Here is a 21,230-nt window from a genome sequence, read left to right on the forward strand (position 1 = left end):
TACAACTTCCTATTTATGCAGATTTCCCCCCAAATATATAACCTTGCAAATCAACCACAACATTACCCTTTTATTATTTGTGATCTCAAAGCAAAAAGAAATCGATTTTATAGAAGAAGAAGAAAAAAGCTCATCAATCTTTATGCCAATCAATGCTATATAACACTAAAATTTGGAGCTACACAGCGAAAGGGAGAAGGAGAGAGCAACATGCAAATGAAGAGGGACATGGAAAACCAGTCACAAATGTTTATTTCATGAGTGTTGTAATCTGATGACCATGATGTTCTAGAACGGTTTACAAATGTCTTGTAGCAGGAAGTAGATTCTAAGGGTTACTGAGCCACAAAAATGAAAAAAAGAAAAAGAAAAAGAAAAAGCGATGATGAATTAATTGCAACAGAAAAGAAGGTTAAAGGAAAATAAAAGTTGAAGAAATGCCTGGCTTTCCCATGTACGCCTAATCTTCCACTGGTGAATTCTCCAGCAGAAACGAGAACCTCGACCTCTTCAAAACAGCGTCTTTGGGCCATGTTGGTGACAAAAAACATCATCGAAGAAGGTTCGAATATGGAAGAAGTTGTTGTTGTTCTTCATGGGCAGGGAAGAAAAGCAGCATGATGATGATGATGATGGTGGTGGTGTGAGTTTATAAGAAAGAGTGAGATGTTTTGATAGAGTGTGTTTAATTTTGGTTAAGGTGGGCCATGAAAGAAGGCAGTTTTGTTTGAGACGTTGGAGTGGTTCTCTTTGTCTTCCCCGCAAACAACAGTCAATGCTTTTAGCCAACCCAACCACTTTTTTCATTTTTTTATTAATTTTCTCCTTTTCTTCTCTTCTCCTTCTTTTTCCATCTCCCTGTCCCTATCCCTATGTCTTCCTTCTTCTGTACCTTCACCTACTAGGGAACAATGTGCATCCAAAAACCTACGTCACCGTTTACTTTTCCACTCTACATTTTTCCTATAATCAAATTACTTACTATTCATAACCATTTTTTCTCATCTTATTTTAAAATATTTTCAACTTTCTAACTTAGTTGAGTTTTAGAATTTCACCACTTAAGGGCACACTCGATATCTGGATAAGAACACCTACCTTGTACACACTCAATTTATATTTATATTTTTTATTAAAAAAAATATATAAATTATATAGTTATTGTTATTGTCACTCGTAATCATAAATCACTATAAATTATATAATTTCATTATCATCTCAAACCATTTATTTCATCCGTCACTGATTTATGAGTGATTCTTCCTACACCTCACTGCCTTCATCCTGCACCTTCAATTTTACTTTTTTATCCTTCATTTATAAAAAGTCAAAATTTAATTAATCAATTAATGTTTCCTAACCGCATTTCGAAGTACGTTTTCTAGTGGTCGCACTTCGAAGTGCGTTTCCTACATATCGCACTTCGAAGTGCGTTTTATATCTTTAGCACTTTGAAGTGCGTTTCTTATATGTAATAATTAAATAATTAAATAATTAAATAATTATAAATAAATCTAAAATAATATTTAACAAAAATTACAGATGATAATTATTATTTAATTCAGTAAAAAATTTAATAATTATTTCAATTTCATAAAAAATTAAATAAAATTAAATACATAATAAATAATATATTACGAAAATAATAATATGTTAAAAAGTAACAAATTCAACAAAATTTAACAAATAAAATAAATAAAAATATATTAAGAAAACATTTTATTTATCAACTAAAAAAAATTAAATTTATTATACTAACCTAATAAAAAATAAACCTAATAAAATAAATATATACTAACCTAACAAAAAATTAACCTAATAAAATAAATATATACTAACCTAATAAAAAAAAATTAAAAACCTTTCACATATGGTTATGCGGTTAGTATAACCTAATAAAAAAATTAAATATCTCAACCTAAAATTAATATCGATGCTCGCAACTATTTACATATATAATTTAACCTAATAAATTAAATTAACCTAATATTTCGTCGGAGTTCGAAATGCGGCGACAACTAACGCACATGGATGTGCGGTTAGTATGAGTCGCCTAGGAAACCCTTCGCATATCGATATGCGGTTTTCCTACTTTCCGCACTTCCAACTGCGGAAGTCTGCTACCACTGGCGTTTAAGCAATTGCTCTCCGGCGCTCAACACCAACATCCAGCGAACTCAAATACCTACATTTTATCAAGATACTAACCTGGACGCCAGAAAGCACCTGAGATTTGTGAGAAATCAAGCACGAAGGAGAAACGCAAACACTTGGCACAAGGGAGGAGAAAAGAGGGGCAGAGGAGACCGGAGAGAACAATGGGAGAAGAGGGAGGGCGGAGGAGGGAGGAGTGATTTAGAACGGGGTGTAGGGTTTGAGGGTGAGATGCGGCAGAGTTCAAGTTTCAAAATTAGTCAACCTTTTAAAAATTCAAAATATTCTTGTTCACTGTGCTGAAGGGTATACTTTGGAATTAAAATATATTTTGGAGGTGCAGGACGAAGGGAGTGAGGTGTAGGAGAATCACTCCTGATTTATTTTTTTATTACTCACACAAATCAATAAATCATAAAGTTACGTAAAGTCACCAATTATTGCTTCATAAATGATCTATTTATTTTGTTGTTATGATCATTCAACGTCAATATAATTTACTCTTTACATCACTGTGAACAATTCATAATAATAAGTGACAAATGTGTGTCTTTCTATGGATTTCTCAAATTGACTGCCTGAATATTTCTCATTTGTAAATCGTTTTTTTAATAACTTTTAACTTATTATAAGTCAATTTTTAATTTATAATTTTGAGTTATTTTACTTTTATTACCAATAATTAATTTTAATTTTTTTTCATTGTAGACATTCTTTTACTTTACATTTGTTTTACTTTTTAACATTTTCTAAATCAGATTTATATTTTTTAAAAAAGTAAATCAAAGTTTAATGATAAATTATTTTCAATGTTACTTAAGATGTAATTATAAATTAATTAATTAATTTATTATTTATAACTGAAAACATAACTTTATCTTTTATTATTATAAAAATATATTATAATTATTAAATAAATATAAATATTTTTATAATAAAACATAATAAATATTTAAGTGATATTTTCATTATAATTAAAATATATTTCAATTTAGCAGTGTTGCCCAGCTAACTCATCTCAGCATCCTATTTGACATTTTTGCCTTTATTTATTAAAGTCTGAACAAATTTAATGATGATTTAATTATGTTTCAACAACCAACAATTCCAAATCTTCTGTTTTTATAAACCCTACATGCATCATCTTCCTATTTCTTAATTTTTTTTCACTAACATTTTCTTTCCTGTTTCGTTGTTTTACTGAGTTGAGAGGTTTTCTGAAAGTGGTGGTGATTGTGATCGACTTTGGTGGTGGGCGTGTTATGTGTGGTGTGATTTTTGGAGGAGGAAGGTGGTGAAAGAGATTCATGCATTCGAGATTGTTGAAATGTAAATTGATTTTGTGTTTTGTGCCTAAAAGATAAAAGTTCAATATTAGAAAAGGTTCAGATAGCATTCTAGAAAATCCTATTTAGAAGGATTCTAGAATGATCTATAAATCTAGAAATGCTTCTCCATAAGATGTTTCTAGATAAGTTTAGAATTTTATAAATGTTTTAAAAATCTCTAGAGAATGAATAATGATGACCCTTAGATTAATTGTGGTGACAATATCCTAACCATTGGTTAAGGATGTGCCACTAGTATAAATAGGAGTGATTGAATCATATGTAAGCAAGCCAAAAAGATTAGTAGAAGCATTAAATACAACAAGGTTTTCCTTCCACCTCTAAAAAATCTTCCAACTTCTCCCAATTTTAACACTTTTTCTCCTATCCTTAAAGTTTCCTCCTAACAAAGGTAAAAATATATAATCATAAACATCCTTAACCGACGGTTAAGGGTGTACCAGACATTTGGTTATGTATTGTGGCACTTTGAAGTTCGGTAGCCTTCAATCAAACTTCGAAGTGCAGTGAAAAACAGACACTAGTTCAATTTCGGTTGTGTAGTGTGAATTTCGTTTTGTATTATTTTATTTTTTTAATACTTGTTATTTTATGTATTGTTATTTTATGTAATATGAGTTAATTTATTTTTTGATATATATTATGTTTTTTATTTGTTTAATATTTTTATGTTTTTATATTTGTTTATTTAAATTGTAATATTTATGTGTTAAACATATATTTTTTAATTATTTTGTTATTTATGATGTATCAGTTAATTTTGCAGACATTATTTTTTATATAGTAGTGACTCTGTTGTTTAATTTTTTTATTTGTTATGAAATTTTTACTTTTTATACGTGTTAATGAAGTTTTATTTAATTTTGAATAAGTTTTTGTTTTTTTATTTAGTATTTAGTTTATAATATTTTATGTTATTTTATATTTATTATATACATTTTTTAACTTTGATTTAATTCAAAATATTTTATGTTATTTATGATGTATTAATTAATTATTTAGGTGTTACTTTTTATGTGGTATTTAATATTTTGTTATTAATTTTTTTATTTGTTATTAAGTTTTTAATGTTTTATATAGTTAATGATATGAAGTTTTATTTAATTTTGAATAAGTTTTTTGTTTTTTTATTTAGTATTTAGTTTATAATATTTTATGTTATTTTATATTTATTATATACATTTTTTAACTTTGATTTAATTCAAAATATTTTATGTTATTTATGATGTATTAGTTAATTATTTAGGTGTTACTTTTTATGTGGTATTTAATATTTTGTTATTAATTTTTTTATTTGTTATTAAGTTTTTTATTTGTTATTAAGTTTTTAATGTTTTATATTGTTAATGATATGAAGTTTTATTTAATTTTGAATAAGTTTTTTGTTTTTTTATTTAGTATTTAGTTTATAATATTTTATGTTATTTTATATTTATTATATACATTTTTTAACTTTGATTTAATTCAAAATATTTTATGTTATTTATGATGTATTAGTTAATTATTTAGGTGTTACTTTTTATGTGGTATTTAATATTTTGTTATTAATTTTTTTATTTGTTATTAAGTTTTTTATTTGTTATTAAGTTTTTAATGTTTTATATTGTTAATGATATGAAGTTTTATTTAATTTTGAATAAGTTTTTTGTTTTTTATTTAGTATTTAGTTTAGAATATTTTTGTTATTTTGTATTTATTGTATAGTTATAATTTTTTTAACTTTTGATTTAATTTATAAGATGTTTATATTTGATAATTTTATTTAAATTTTAAAATTTTTTCTTATTTCTTATTTGTTATTTATTACTTAATTTGTAATATGTAATAATATTTTTAAAATTTAATTTAATTAATAATATGTTAAATTTTTATAATATAATATATTGATATTTTTTTTATTTAATTGGTAATTTATATCTTAATGTTTATAATATATGTTTTTTATCTATTATATAAATTTGAATATGTTATGTTGTTTCGTCATTAGTTAAATTTTAATATTTTAATGTTTATTATAAGATGTGGATAAAAACTATTTTATGATTATAAATTGTTATATTATAGTAATTTAAACACTTTTATATAATCACAATGATAAATTTACACAGAAGAGAACCACTACAAGAAATTCAGGCATTACCGAAGGGTTTTTACAGACGGCCTTTTGCCCTTCGGTAAAATTGCGTTTCCGAGATTACCGAAGGCCATGGTGAAATGCATTCATTACCGAAGGTTTTTTTTCCGAAGGTCTTTGAGCCCTCGGTATTGGCTTTAGTGAATTAACTTACCGAAGGATATATGACCCTCGGTAAGGTGCTCGTGTAATTAACCCCAGCGGACTTGGTTTCCCTCTGCAAACTTTCATTTTTCGAGCCAAAATATTGCGTTTCTTTCTTCGAACCCTAACCAGCATTCCCCCTTTTTCGGAGACATCAAACCCTCACCAGCTTTCTCGTTTCTTCCAGCCATTATACCGTCACCAACATTGCCCAAATTTGGGAGGTTTTGTTGTCGGAGGTCGTCTCAGTCACCAACATTCCCCAACGTTCCGTGGTTGCAGGGGCTGCGTCACAAATTTGTTGTGGGTGCGTCAGGAGGGCTTCGTGGAGGAGGGCACAACGTGGAGGAGGGGCTTCGTGGTGCGTGGAAGAGGCAACAATCGAAGAAAACCCAGCTGTTGGACTTGTCTGGCGTCGATATGTAAGTCTCTTTACTCCTCATTTTTGCTATTTTTCATATTGTTTTCACTGTTATGCTTAAATTTTTAGCTTTGTCAATTTGTTTTGAACTTGTTCTAAACCATTTAACCATGGAAAATATTAGTTGGATGTCATATTTTAAAATTTTACTGTTCTTCCTATTTTTAGCTTTAATTATGCTCATATGTTGTCTGTAAATGGTAGACATTGAAATAGTAATTATGGTCATATGTTGTGTGTAAAACAAACACTTGAAATAGTAATTTCATTCCGCTAATAGGACCCTTGCACCCTAGCATACCTAAGTTGTTTCCTTGTTAGGTTCTTTGCTTTGACATCCATAAAGATACATTACCCTATTATACCAATTGGAAGATGAATTCACCTTCCATATTCGGATTTGAAGACGTTGTCTTTAGTGTAGTGTGTGCTTTCTTGCTGCCAAAGAGTGAAAGTGTTCTTCATATAATAGTAGGGTTGGGCACCCTGGACTTAAAAAGGGACCTAAAGTTCAAAAATGAAGTCAATTAACAAGGGAGAGGGAGAGGATTGAGGAGCAAGTTCTAGGGGTGGTGTGTGAGCTTTGTTAGCAAAGGGTAACAATGTTCTTTGACTTGGTCTGAACTGTTTTTTTATGGAGATGAAGGTTGTTGAGAGTAATTAGCTGATTAAATACAGAGATATAAATTATAATTAAGGTTATTTCTTTTTGTTTTCTCTATGAATGAAGTTATATAACATTAAAAAAAATCAGCAAAACATGAAAATAGCTACTTTCATATCAGCAAAGCATGAATTGACCAATGAGATTAAGTGGATGTTATATGCCTTGTCAATGTTTAAAAAACATCAGTGTTCCAGCCATCTTTGGTTCATTCTGTTGTATACTGCAAGTTTTACTTTAAATTCGTATAGCTTATGCTTGAGATCAATGGAGTAGGGAGTTGCTTCCATCCAATTTATGTTGTTTCCATCCATAAATAGGTTTCATTTTGAAAAAAATACAAAGATTTGTTTGCTGGAGCGTGTAGGTTAAAAATTATGAATTCTTTCATCTAGAAATCCTGCATCAGTCTCTGCATCAAATCTTCTTTTTCTTTTCATCATTCCCATGTGCTCTGATGTCATCATTATATCCCTGTATTTTTCATTCAATGTGACTTAAAATAAAAAAATTACTACTGTCAATCATCTCTTTGTTGAATATATATTGTATTTCACAGTGCAAGCCTTAGTTTGTCATTTACCACTTCATATAAGCTTCCCCTGTGATCCAAAGCTACAAACTAAAATAGAGTCATCTGTGATACTTTTTTAATTACCATTTTCTTGTCCTTCTTCATTTTCACTTGGTCAAAGGCAAGAAGTTAAATTGAGACAGAGGGTTTCACACTCAGCTGCCAAAATTGATGGCTTTACTCTTTGAACTCTCATTGATGCCTTTACCCTTTCACACTCAGTGCATACATTCATTGATCCCTTTACTCTTTCAACCTTGTCTTTTACAAGTTATTTGAATGTGTATGATCCTAGCACCTTCGTATTACTCAACCATAGTTCAAGGTAACCTCAATAATCTTTAGCTGTCAATTAAGGCCAACTTGTATAGATCTCAAGCATTTTTGGTATTTTAATTGATTGAATGTTGATTATAGCATTTTGCTGTGAATATTTTCAGTAACATCCATCAAACATAAAAAATTTTCCAATTCTATTGATGCCACTAATTATTTAGAATTATATATATATATATATATATATATATATATATATATATATATATATATATATATATATATATATTTAAAAAAGCAGCTTTTTGAATACATGCCTGCAAGTGTTTTATTACCTTCCAATTTGATAAGAAGATGAACAAGTGGACTCATACTCCATATTTCCATTTGTTGAAATGATTCTTATAACCAGATTTTCAAGTACTTAAAAGTAAATCAAATATATGATCATTATTTTCAGAAGCTCAGAAGTTGTTGGACTGTTACCCCAAGAGCAGTGACAAGATAACATTGAAGAGGTGGTTCTTTATTGATAAAAGAGTAGGGGAAGTAGACATGTGATAGAAACTCTTGTTTGATCCTTGTCAATACTTGTTTAAGTTTTCACTTTGTTACATTTTGTATTGCCTTAACTGTTTATTGGTTTAGTGTTAACATTTGGATTGATGTTTATATTGTTGGTTTGTGCTGACCTTAAGTGCTGTGGTGCAGTTTCCAACTTAGAGACCTTACTCATTTGAGGTAGCATCTTTAGGAAGAGGAGCTGAAACAGAATATTGGTTGAATAGGGAAGTTTGAGGCAGCTGTAAGTGGTAGCTTCAGTTAAAAAATCTACAACCTGTAAGTTTTATTTGTAATTGATGTCATCCATAATGAATTTCCTACCATTCCAGCTCTGCATTATTGAACTTGATCATGAGGTTGAAATTTAATTATTTGTTACCATTGGTGTTTTTGGTTCTGTTGTGAATTGTGTGAATATGTTCCAGCTTCTTATTTTCATTTTGAATCTGTCCTTAGGTGGTTGTGTAGTAAGATATTAACTTATAAGGAAATGATACCATGTCTAGCCTTGGTGATATGAACTAAAAATGCCAAAACTTGAATTTTATTGCACGAAATCTGCAGAAAAAGTAAAACTGGACCCTATCACATCTTCTAAAATATTTAAACCTTGGAAAATTGGTTCAAACATTCCTGTAAACAAGGTATAACAACAACCCAACCTTTTAACATTTAAGTATAGGCAATTTCATTACACCAATTCATGATGTAACTATAAGGATGAAGTAGAGTACAAGGACAAACCAACATGCATATATGTTGGTTATATACTATCATGAATCCCCCAAGTTACGAAAGTAGAAGGAGGAACCAAAGTTATAGTTGTTTTATAGTTTATATATTAACTAAAAAACTTAAAATTCCTTACTAAGGCTAAAGTAGACCATCTCTTAGGTTAAACTTTATTAACTTTACTCCACCTGGTAGTGGTTAAGGCCACTCCAGTGATTAATTTGGCCTTCAACATGTTCAAAGATACGTGTCTTAAAGTTGAACATATGATTTTGGACTTCAATTGTGAAGTCTCAAAATTGAAGGTGCAGTGGAAACATAAAAAGTGTTCTAAAAATAGTTGACAATTTTGATATTCACCTAATATAAGCAAAGAAAGTATACTGTTGTTATCCTAACAACTTTAAAGTACTTAAATGAAGCTAATAGACATGTCAAATTGGATGAAGTAGCAAAATCTAAAAATTTGACTACCTAAAAGTCTACTAAAAGGGTGAGAAAGAGGCAATTCAGCTAAAGTAGACTAATAATAACTAATGTTAATATCCTAACAAGTCTAAAGTAGTGAAATGAGACTAGGAAACTACTCAAAAGCAAACATTGACCTAAAACTCAGATTTTTGAGTTCTTAGAACCTAAAAAAGTTTACTAAAAAGGAGACAAATGGGTTTAAATCGTCTTTGTACTTGTTGTGCTTGTACTTCCAGTGTTCCTTAGTGTTACTTCATCATCTTAATCAGTGAATTTGGTTTGGCTGAGTTGAATTCCACCTTACATATTCATTTCCTAGTTTTGTCTAAAGTCATGTGCCTAAAATTGGAAGTGAACTAGTGATTTTCTGCTGCAGTGTGTTTGTTGGCTGTTTCAGTGTTTAAACACATCCAAATTGATGATACAAAGTTGCTCAAAACTGCAAATTATGTGTCCAAACGTGTTTGTGCAAAATCACCCTTTAAACCACCAAATTTTGCTTAAAATTAGAAGTAGACCACTGATTTTTTGGTGTAGTCTTTATCTTTATTGTTTAAGTGGTTGCACACCTTCAAATTGATCATATAAACTTGCTTCAAGCATCACTTTTGCTATTGAAACACTTCCAAGCATTTTTGGCCTTAAAACCACCATTTTGAAAGTCATTTTCTGGTGCAGTGGGCATTTCATGTGGTTTTTTAAAATTACCAAACATTATTCTTTAGATGTAGTGTATTATGACCTTCTTGAGTCATTGATTCTACTGTCCAGTTTTGATTCCATTGATTTCTACATTGTGGTCCAAATTTTGTGTAAAAAGTGTTGCATATTTGGCTACAAAAGGGGTGTTTTTTTTAATCTGTCCATTTCAGTGCAGTTTAAACATTTTTCCAAGTGTATTTCACCTTTTCAAACATGTATGCACTGTTCATTTGGCCAAATTTGAGTTCATATGCAAAATCACTTCCTAAACCATCATATTTGCCTTAATTTGGAAGTGAACTAGTCAATTTTGAGTGCAATGTGTTTCTTTGGTAGGTCAGTGTCTAAACACCTTCAAATTGATGATAAAAAGTTGCTAAAAACATCAATTTATATTTCCAAACGTGTTTATGAAGATTCACCCATTTAAGCACCAAATTTGGCCTAAAATTGGAAGTGGACCACTGATTTTCTGGTGTAATCTGTTTCTTGGCTATTTAACTGTTTGCACACATCCAATTTGATGATATAAACTTGCTTGAAGTCTCAATTGAGCCTTAGAGACACTGCCATTCATTTTGACCACTGTAGTCCACTTTTTTATAGCCTGCATACTGGTGGGTCGATCACCATTCATGAGCATGCCATTCGTATGGTATAATCTCATTACATAACTTTTTCTTTCATACACAAGTTATGTATATTGTATTTCATATGTACGCTTGTAATTCTTAATTATGTTACAGGCACAGGCTCTAGGACGGGCGGTCCATGTTGATGAGGTCTTTGCACAGACTCATGTTCGGAAGGGAACTAATCAATTTGTTGATGAAAGATCTCGGAAGACTCATGTAAGCAAATAACACTATTACTAATTTTTTATTTCTGTTATACTGTCGTTCTCTGACATTGCTTTTAATGTTTCAACAGGAAGACTTTTCTACGAGACTTTCACAGGTTAGATCTGAACATGAGTCAGCTCCTACACCGGATGATGCCAGTAATGCAGATGATGACATCCGTAGGACGCAGTGCTGGATCGACACCGTTGGTGGGAAGAAAAAGGGACGAGTGTATGGTGCGGGACAGCTTGCTGCAAACTATACAGCATCCAGAGGAGGTACTCTGAAGCACCAGCCTTCTTCTTCCACCAGTACTCCTGACGAGGTTCTTCAACTCAGGCAGGAACTCCATCAACGTGACCAGGAGCTCACTGATCTCAGAGCAGAGTTTTCAAATTTTAAGGCCCTGGTCATGACTGTCTTGCCTCAAACCTCACAGGACGTACAAAATATCCCTCCCACCCAATCACGACCGTCCTCATCACCTGCTGCCACTCAGCAGCCCACTTCAGTCCAACCCTCATCAGTCCAACCCTCATCAGTCCAACCCACACCAGTCCAGCCATCAATAGAGGAGCAGGATGATGAAAATCATTCTGATGATAGTTATGTACATTATTAGGTTTCATTTTCTCATTACTTGTTAGACAAACTTTTGGATATTAGAACATTTTGAGTTGATATCATTTCAATGTTAGATGTACTTACAGACTTTGGATGTTACAACATCCTTGTGTTACATTGTTTTATGTTTGAACTATAAATACATTATTTTTACATTAATGGATGTCCTGTGGATTATTTGATGTGCCTTGGATATTGATCATTGATTGGATCTTTGAGATGCACATTATGCATGTTTGTATGTGTTTGGCAATTTATGCAGGTCTGTTTGTAAATTAAATTTGTTATACAGGTCTGGGTTGCACAGGGAAAACCATTTCTCTAAAACCTGCTCTGCATTTTACCGAAGGCTTTTGCCCTTCGGTAAATGCCCTCGTCTGGCCATTACCGAAGGCTTCCGCCCTTCGGTAAATACCCTCGAATGCTCATTACCGAGGGCTTCTGCCCTTCGGAAATTACCGAAGGCTTTCGCCCTTCGGTAATTACCGAAGGCTTCCGCCCTTCGGTAATTACCGAGGGCTTTCGCCCTTCGGTAATTACCGAAGGCTTCTGACCCTCGGTAATTACCGAAGGTCAGAAGCCCTCGGTAATGGTTAGCGACAAGGGATTTACCGAAGGATTTTTGGCCGTCGATAGGCCTTCGGTAAACGTTCATTATCGACGGCTTTTGGCATTTTCCGAGGGTTTCTGGCCTTCGGTAATGCCCTACTTTTTTGTAGTGAACATGTTAGGAAACAACATAATTATATAAAAAAATATCAAAATAATATTTTATATATTATAAAAATAAACAAAAGTAATAATATTAAGAAGAAGTAAAAATATCAAATATGTGTTCTAGAAACAATTTGATGTATCACGAAATCACATAAAAAACATATAATTAACATTATGATAAGGGAAATATTTTAAAGATTTAAAAAAATATGAGAAATATGAAACTAGTCAAATTGTTGAAAAATGATGAAAATTATTTTATGTTACTCAATCAATTAAGAGTTTACTCAATTAATGAATTGTAAAGGAGAATTAAACATTTTCATACAAAAATAAAATAAATAATAAGTAAAAATATTAAAATTGAACAGAAATAATTGAATATATATACATATTCATTTATATTACCGTACCTAATTTAAAGAATTATATATTATCTATGTCTCCCGATATTGATATTAATTTTTTTATCAATACATAAACAAGTTGGAATAATACCCGCGTCAACAAGTTTAATCTTAATCACTTGTCATTCACCCTAAACTTATAATAACTTATTTATTGTCATTGTGACATTGTTGTCAGTGGAATTAATATTACTCCTTATTTTCATTTTCACTCACAATGGACTTATTAACTGTGGTAAATTATATACTTTTATAATCACTTAGAAGTTTTCCATCAATCACTATTTTCTTTATTACTTCCACAAATTAATCATTTGTAAGGTTATGTCTTGTCAACTCATACGTGACTAATTTGTTCTTATAATCATTGTATGCTAATACTTTTCACGACTAACAATTTTTTTTACGTTAAGTTTAGAATCAACATAAATATAAGGTTTCCGGAGGTTTTTATTTTTGGACAGAATTTTAATTCGGTCCTTTTCTTTCTCGGCGTCTCAATTGGATCCTATTTTTGTAAAAATTGTAACAATTCGGTTCTTGCCGTTAAATTGAACCCAACGACATCAGTGTCTTGTTGACGTGGCACACTGGAATGAGTACGTGTAAGGGCTACTCTGTCTGATGTGTATATTTATATTTTTTTAAAAACAAACAAATGAAAAGTAGGGTTTTGGTGTTTTTGATGATGGTGCTAAAAACGGAAATGGTAGCCGCGGAGGTGGCGGCTGGGGAGAAACCCACTGACCCTAGCGGTGATCGTCGATGGAGTCCAGAGGAGGCAGAGTTCTTACCTTTAGGGTATGAATTTGGGGATTTAGGTTTTAATTAAAGTTGACGTTGACAGAGAGCATGCACAAACCCTAACCCTTGTCGTTCTACGTTGACAGATTGCAAAGTTCAATCAATTTCACTGACTTTTTTAGATGTGGTTTATGCAAATCCACCTTCTTCCAATGCCTCCCTTCTTCCAATGCCTCCCTTTTTCTAGGATTCTCTTCCATCTGATTTCACTCTGCCAAGCTGGAGGCTCATTATTGGCTCATGAAGAATTTTACTTGAGAAAATCTTTTTCCATTATTGTAGAAGCAAAAGAAAAACAAAATGGAATCTGGAGTTAGGTTCTACTCAGTTGATGAGTTCAGATTGGACCCCAAATGGCTGATTGATGCTAAGCATCTCTTTATTGGGCCACAGATTGGAGAGGGAACTCATGCTAAAGTCTATGAGGGAAAGTAAGTTCGTATATTCAAACCCCATTTCCTATTTCCTATTTCCTCTCCCCAAGGTTAAATTTTTAATCTTTTCTTATTGGGAAATTGCATATCTCATGCCTGGATGTCATTTACTTTTGGATTTGTAATTATTGATTGTGTATGTTATTTACTGATTTGTAAAGCTTATTGGAAAATTGCATATCTCATGCCTTGATCTGAATAATTGTTTTGAAATTTTTGATGAAGTTTCTTGTTTTGTCAATCAGCTTCTAATTCTTTTTGCTGGATTTTAAAATCCCTCCACTCTGTCCTTTAACTTTTCTCTTAATTTTACAAAGTTTTTAATTTTAAAACTATCTTAATACACATCATTTATCCACGTTAAGCAAAAAAATCAGTACAAATCAGGACAACGTGCCACGTTTATAAGATACTGACGCCGTTTGACTCAATTTAACGACAAGGGCCGAATTGTTGCAATTTTTACAAAAATAGGACCCAATTGAGACACCGAGAAAGAAAAAGACCAAATTAAGATTCTGCCCAAAAATAAAGACCTCCTGAATGATTAAACCTAGATATAACTGATATAAAAATTCTAAACTTTTTAAAACGTTGAATAATTGTTATAAAATATGTCAGTTATAAAATATAAAAACCAAGCATGGAAAAAATATTAGGAAAATGATACTTGAACAACCATTTTTGACAACATTTAGACACGCGCACATGTGTCAAAATCTGAGTGGTCCATTTTCATTTAATTTTTCCAACTGGACCACTCAGATTTTGACACGTATGCGCGTGTCTAAATGTTGTCAAAAATGGTTGTTCAAGTATCATTTTCCAAAATATTAAAAGATGTTATTTACATGTTTATCACCTTACTTTCTATGATAATTAAAATTACATTAATATATAAAATATTATTTTCTATGACAATTTTGAGTACAACCATCACAAAAAGTAAATGTCATAGAAAATATATTTTCTTTTAAAATTTATGTATTTATTTCCCTATCTGCACAACAAATATTTTCACACAAGATTTCAAATAAACTACTAATAATCTAGTACATAAATATTTTTAAACTTTACTAAATGTTAATGTGTTTAAATGTATACGATTATTTAAGTTAGCTATACAAAGTTATTAATTCTATAACAATCATTAGAATAAATATTTTTGAAAAACATGTTCACAACTCTCAAATTTTTCGTAAAACTTCATAACGAGTCATTGAATATCTTCATAAACAAATATTTATTTTATCAATAAAGATAAAATTAATAATCAAATATTTACATTACCCAAGTTAATTGCATATTACATTCTTCCATAAATCACTGATATACATGTGCCTAGTCATATAAAACTCGTACTTTTATCTCTCCAATTGATTGATGTGAGCATTATAAAGTTAAATACAAATAATATATATAATTGAATAACAATACAAAAAAAATGACTTATTAGATGTAATGTATTGCAGTCTTTTCTAATTATGAAAACTCCATCAATTTAAATGAGCTTTCATATCTTAATATAAAATAATATTCATTAAAATTATACTAATTACTAAATTTATTTAACTAATTAATGCATATAAAGAATAACAAATAATAACATACATATTATTACTACTATTATTATTGATATTATTGCGATATAAAAGTATTAAAATAAGGAGTACAAGTACATATGATGCTTCGAAAAATAATTTCATCTACTCAAAACTTTAAGAAAAAATCAATAAATTTTATCAACCAACCTTTATTTTATACTAGTCTCTCATTCTCTCACATATTAAAGTAAAGTTTGTCCACCAACTCTTATTTTAAACTATTATCTCATTCTCTGATATATATATATATATATATATATATATATATATATATATATATATATATATATACTACACTGTGTGGCATAAGTTTAAATGTTCACATTTTTAGTATTTATTTTTCTCTGGCTGATTATCTTCAAGAAAGAGTATGAGGCAAACGGAAATCTCTTCTTTCATGTAAAGTTTTTACTCTGTTAATAGTTTCTGTTATAATAAGTCTCATTTATTATGATAAATTTTCGTTGTTATAATAAGTCTGCTTTATTACGATAGATTTTCGTTTAGAAAGAGTTAACATTTTATGACTACCTAGCATCTATTTTTTGTTGTACAATCCGTGCTTACTGAAGTTTATATTAGTTTATACAGTCTCGATCGGATTTTAAGGTTATCTCTTAGCAAATAAACTATAGATGGAGTATAGTTTATCAATCAAGACACAAATTATTTTTGTGTTAAACTTTACGAATTGTACCTATCATCACACAGCAATTTTTGTTTTAAAAAGTTAAAAGAAAGTGAGAAAGATGGATTCACACCATGTTTGGTAAGAAGTGTTGTATCAGTACTGCTATATACTGTTGTTCTAATGCATTTAAAACGATAGCACAATCACATCAAAATTGATAGCAATGGCATCACTCGAATGTAATGGTATCAAATGCAGTGGAGTTTTCAGTCACACATTATTTTGCTCAATTATTGATGTTGCATGCTTCAACCAACAAGCGATAAGCTCCAATCTGCTATTCCTAAACCAGTACTTACATTCAACAACATTACTCAGTTTATTATACATCTAACTCTCCAAATTCAATATTTTATTCACTTGCTTTATAAGAGCCAGCACGAACATATACGTGTGTCAGCATTTTATTACACTGTTGTATTTTTTTTACATTAAAATAAAATAATCATATAAAACTTATTATATTGTTTGGAAAGGACGACGATCATGAAAGTTAAAAAATAGAGAATGTAAAATGCTTTCTTGAAATACAAGTTTATGATAGTTAGTAGTTATGCAAGTAATAGACTCTTCTTTTTATTTTTTTGTCTGAGAGAATATGTAATATTATGATAGTAATTTTGGAAAACAAAAATATGTGCACAAATTGAAATATCTCATCTGTTATTGTTATGAGTGTATATAACCATCATTGGAGGGGCAAGTAAGTGCAAAATTAATGACAAATTTAGAGACAAGTGCAACATACTATAAAAAATATATTGAAATTCTTGCTGATATAGTGAAGAGAAATTGTTTTCAATAGTGAAATGGATAGAAAGATCGAGAGCAAAGATAAATGTCATAATTACGTTCTTACTAGATAACATACTAATGTACATATTTAAAAACATACTAAGAAAATTGAAATGTAAAAACATACTAGATGACAAATATTCTTCACGAGAATTTCACAAGATTTGGAAAATAAGAGAAGGATTCAAAGGATGATATAGCAAAATAAAAATCTAAAGGATAAAAGGGACATAAGGCAGATCTGTGGGTTAAGAAACTTCGACACTTTAAGTCATAATGTTCAAAGTAGGAAAAGTCAAACGAAAGAAGTTTGTCAAAAATGATTCCAAGAAAAAACTAATGTCACATGGAAAAATTTGACTTGGTTGACTTTGAAGATGAAGACATATAGAAGAAGAATCACAACTTTGTTTTATGGTAGCCATGATGGAGTTTAAACTACCTTTGAATGAGTCACATGAATAGGTAGACTTTATTAACATTCATTTTATCATACAGGCATGGAATGAGCTTCTACATAAGTCTTTACTGCTTTTGGAAACCTTCTATTAACTGCTAAAAAGGATTTAAGAGTTGTTTGTGACTAAATAGCTCAGCATTTGAAAATCATGTTCAACTCTACAAATGATCTAATCACTCAAAATTTGGAGCAGAGATAATACAATGAGAACTGTTCAAAGTAAACGAAAATGTGAAATAAAGTCCTAAAAGTCTAAGTAAAAACTTTGGAATAATAAGAACAAAAAATGATTCATTGATTTTGTCAGTAGAAAAAATCTATAGAAAAAAAAGAGAGTCTTTCTTCAATAGGCCATCCTCCACATGTAGACAATCTACTAAGATAGAACAGGGTTTTGAAAAAATTCACATCCTTGAAAAGATCGGAGAAAAAAGGCTTGATCTTCTTGTAAGAAGTTCACAACACCCCCACATGATAGGATATCAATAAGTTGTGAGAAGAGAAAAATAATCTCATGAAAATTCCTTTTAGTTTAATTTCGTTTGGTTATTGATAGTTTTTAGTTCAGTTTAGTTTCTTTCCCACTTCTATTGCTATTTAAGGTTAGTTTTTGCAAAACATGATTTACTTGTGTGGCACGCAGTACTGCAAAAGCTGTGAATAGGATGCAGCATGGTCCAAAAATCTTAACCCTTATGAGAATGTAGATCATAGCAAAATTGAAGAGAGCAAAAATGGACCCCTTTAAAAGATCCATAATGGATTGTCCAGAAAAAAGAACAGTACGCAACATCTAAGACATCATGTAAAAATTAGCTCCACCTTATATTCCGAACAAAATTGGTAAACTTTTCTTCTACGAGTAGGGACTCCATATATACAAGCTTGGTAATATTTAAATATACCATAGTTACTTAGTCAGAAGATATTTGTATAGATAAAGTGTCTCCATACCGTGATGAAATGCAAGTGCAAGCCATTTCATTCAATATTTACCATCGGCAGATCCCAGGTGCTTCTGTTCTTCTCTTTGCAAGCACTTGCTCACATTTTGAAGCAGCATATACAAAGCCAACTGCATGAGTGGCACAGACCAATTAAATTGCTTATTTATAAAAGAAAAAAACTTAGATAAAAGTAGTGTTATTGCTGTTAACCAATTAGAAATTAAGTTTTACCTTGATAATCTGCAAAATCTTCTGATTCAGACTTTTATGATGCAAGTTACCGAAATACAACTTCAATTCTGATAAGAGAACAATATAAAACAGAACTGTATCCAAATTCGTCTCTATAAGTGTTTAACAAGTAGCTAGCATAAAACAAATTGTAGGCGTGGGGTGCGGGCAATGAGAGGGAGGAGGAAAAACTGTGTGCATTTCTACTTCACTTCAAAATCTTGAGAATTTGCAAGGCAAGGATTCCCATAAGTAGAAACATGTGGTTCTACTCAATCAAAATCAACCGAGTTTAAGAAGAAAATTTATTAGCATAATCACCACTAATGAAAAAAACCCATCGAAATCCATCGCACCTTACACCATTTCTGTTACATCTCAACAGACAAAATATGTTAACAGCTACAACCAACACCTAGAAAACAACAACAACATCAACTATCGAGTAGAACTACTACCAGACCTCATGCTGGACCAGGGGAACTTGGCATCATCGACACTCTCGCGGCGGCCCAAACGCCCATGATTTTGGGCCCGGAAGGGCCGTTGGGCCCTGAAGGGCTGCTGGGACTCTTTCCTGTCATCGAGCCAGTGACTCCTGGCGTGGGTGTCTTCCTCGACGACGCTGGACGTGGTTTGCTTGTTGACCCTCTTCTTATCCTCCTCGATGATTCGGATCGGGTAGAGATCGGGCGAAATGGAGAGCGGGTTCTTGAGAGTGACATAAGCCTTTTTGTAATCGGGTTTGGCGATCAACAAGCCGCCCCGTTTCTTCTTCTTACCCTCCATGTTCAATGTCTGAACCTTTTCGACCTCGAACCCGTAGAGGGATTCAAGAACACGCTTGATTTCGATCTTCGAAGCGGAAGGAATGGTCTTCAGTGCAATTTCTTGGATGTTGGTGAAGGTTTTGGGCATCAAAAGTTTTATGGGTAGGTTTGCAAACTGCACCACCCTTCTTCCCATTCTGCTTCCCATGGTCGTTCACGACGTCTCTCGCCACACTACCTTCGCAAAACTTCAAAACTTTCCCCTCTGCTCTTTTGCCCTGAAAATAAATATCGCTTTTCCGGCCAAAACCCAATTTTCACATCGGGCCTGATTATTTTTGTTCTTTCCAGTCCCCAAAAGAAGAAGGCCCAATCTTGAATGAAAAACATTAGGAATTATAAAATAAAATGATATTTTATAATTAAAAAATATATTTTTCAAATCAAACACCTTTAAAATCGTAGAAGAGTAGAAGTAAACTATTTTTCGGAGTTTACCTGAAAGATCAGCAGCATCCAATTCGTAAAGTCCAAACAATGTACAACGTTTAAAAAATGTACAGCGTTCTCACAGTGGTTGCAACATTGTCCCTGGTATTATGCGTTGACTCAACAAACATTCATAATTTTAACCTTCACTTCCATATATTTTTTTTTATTTATTTTGATGGTATAATTTAAAATATAAATTTTACATTTTAAATTATATAATCTCAATCATATTTTTATATTATAAATAATACAATTCAAAATATGATTTTTTATATTCTAATGGATATAAATCAAAACGTGTTCCAGAACATATCCAAACATTTTAACGTTTAAGTCAGTTAAGTAAGTCAATTAATAATAAATATAATAATTAATAAAAATAAATCACATATCTTATTAAAATGCATTATTTGTATCATTGTTCATAAATTCTTACTTTGAATAATAACTTATTAATCTTGAATTATTTTAGTTAATATTAAATTATTGTGAATAGTATGTGTTGATATGATGTCGTCGTGATTTAATAAATACACATTAGGTATTTGTTTACTTAGCAGATCAACAAGTATTCAGGAGTAGGTCATATATTTTTACAATCGAAAGAATCTTGAACATATATAGTACACAAAATATAAAAAATGTATTTTAAAGTATACAATTCATAAGATGTATATATTTTATTTTATATCTCAAAATACATAATATATTCTAAATTTTACATTTAGAATAAAAAAATTATGAGGGTGCAGATTAAAATTATGGAGGTGTAGGAAGAAGATGCCAAACAACCAATTTTTGCTTATTGAGGTGAATTTTTAAAACTAAATCTTTCTTTTGTGAGCCCAAATTCTGTAAAGAAAGAACCAAAACAGATTCTAATAATAAGTTACAAGTGCTTATTTCAAACATTCATATATTTAAGTATGTGTTTCAACTAAGACCAACATATAAAATAATTCACTTTTTGAAAATATTTTTTCTAAAATATTTAGGAAGTTACCAGTGAATATTTCAACTGACAATCTAGTTTTCCTTTTTTTGGTAAACGTTTAAAGGGGAAACAAAATTTAAAGTGAAGTATGAGATGTTATATCAGTGAGAAAAGAGAGTGAATTCTTTATTTTTCTTCTTTATACAAGGCCACCCACTTTTCCATCATTTTCTAGATTTCTGCATTAATTTCTGCAAGAATCCTGTGAACTCTCCTTCATTGATCCACAACAA

The 21,230-nt window shown here is 30.8% G+C and overlaps 2 protein-coding genes across 2 annotated transcripts; one reads left to right on the top strand and one right to left on the bottom strand.

The window, feature by feature from the left end:
• The first annotated feature begins 595 nt into the window (after positions 1 to 595).
• LOC148193451 (uncharacterized) lies at positions 596 to 11,833 on the top strand. The gene is made up of 4 exons (XM_088099426.1): positions 596 to 643; positions 8,533 to 8,556; positions 10,932 to 11,036; positions 11,116 to 11,833. Exons 1-4 carry the CDS (start codon positions 596 to 598, stop codon positions 11,647 to 11,649), a joined length of 711 nt encoding a protein of 236 aa, XP_087955552.1. The 3' UTR covers positions 11,650 to 11,833.
• Positions 11,834 to 18,920: 7,087 nt separating this feature from the next.
• On the bottom strand, positions 18,921 to 19,865 carry LOC148193452 (uncharacterized). Its single transcript, XM_088098257.1, has one exon. The coding sequence runs from the start codon at positions 19,717 to 19,719 to the stop codon at positions 19,180 to 19,182; it is 540 nt and encodes a 179-aa protein (XP_087954383.1). The 5' UTR covers positions 19,720 to 19,865; the 3' UTR covers positions 18,921 to 19,179.
• Between the last annotated feature and the right edge of the window lie 1,365 nt (positions 19,866 to 21,230).

The sequence above is a fragment of the Vigna umbellata genome, chromosome 9 (assembly GCF_029865625.1).
Source record: "Vigna umbellata cultivar VRB3 chromosome 9, Vumbellata_1.0, whole genome shotgun sequence".
Taxonomy (NCBI): Eukaryota; Viridiplantae; Streptophyta; class Magnoliopsida; order Fabales; family Fabaceae; genus Vigna; species Vigna umbellata.

Bases quoted from the DNA above. Each gene is read 5' to 3' on its own strand.
- LOC148193451 (XM_088099426.1), top strand. From the start codon at position 596: ATGGGCAGGGAAGAAAAGCAGCATGATGATGATGATGATGGTGGTGGT. The intron at 8,557-10,931 runs GTAAGTTTTATT...ATTATGTTACAG, and splicing joins AGTTAAAAAATCTACAACCT to GCACAGGCTCTAGGACGGGC. The intron at 11,037-11,115 runs GTAAGCAAATAA...ATGTTTCAACAG, and splicing joins AAAGATCTCGGAAGACTCAT to GAAGACTTTTCTACGAGACT.
- LOC148193452 (XM_088098257.1), bottom strand. From the start codon at position 19,719: ATGGGAAGCAGAATGGGAAGAAGGGTGGTGCAGTTTGCAAACCTACCC.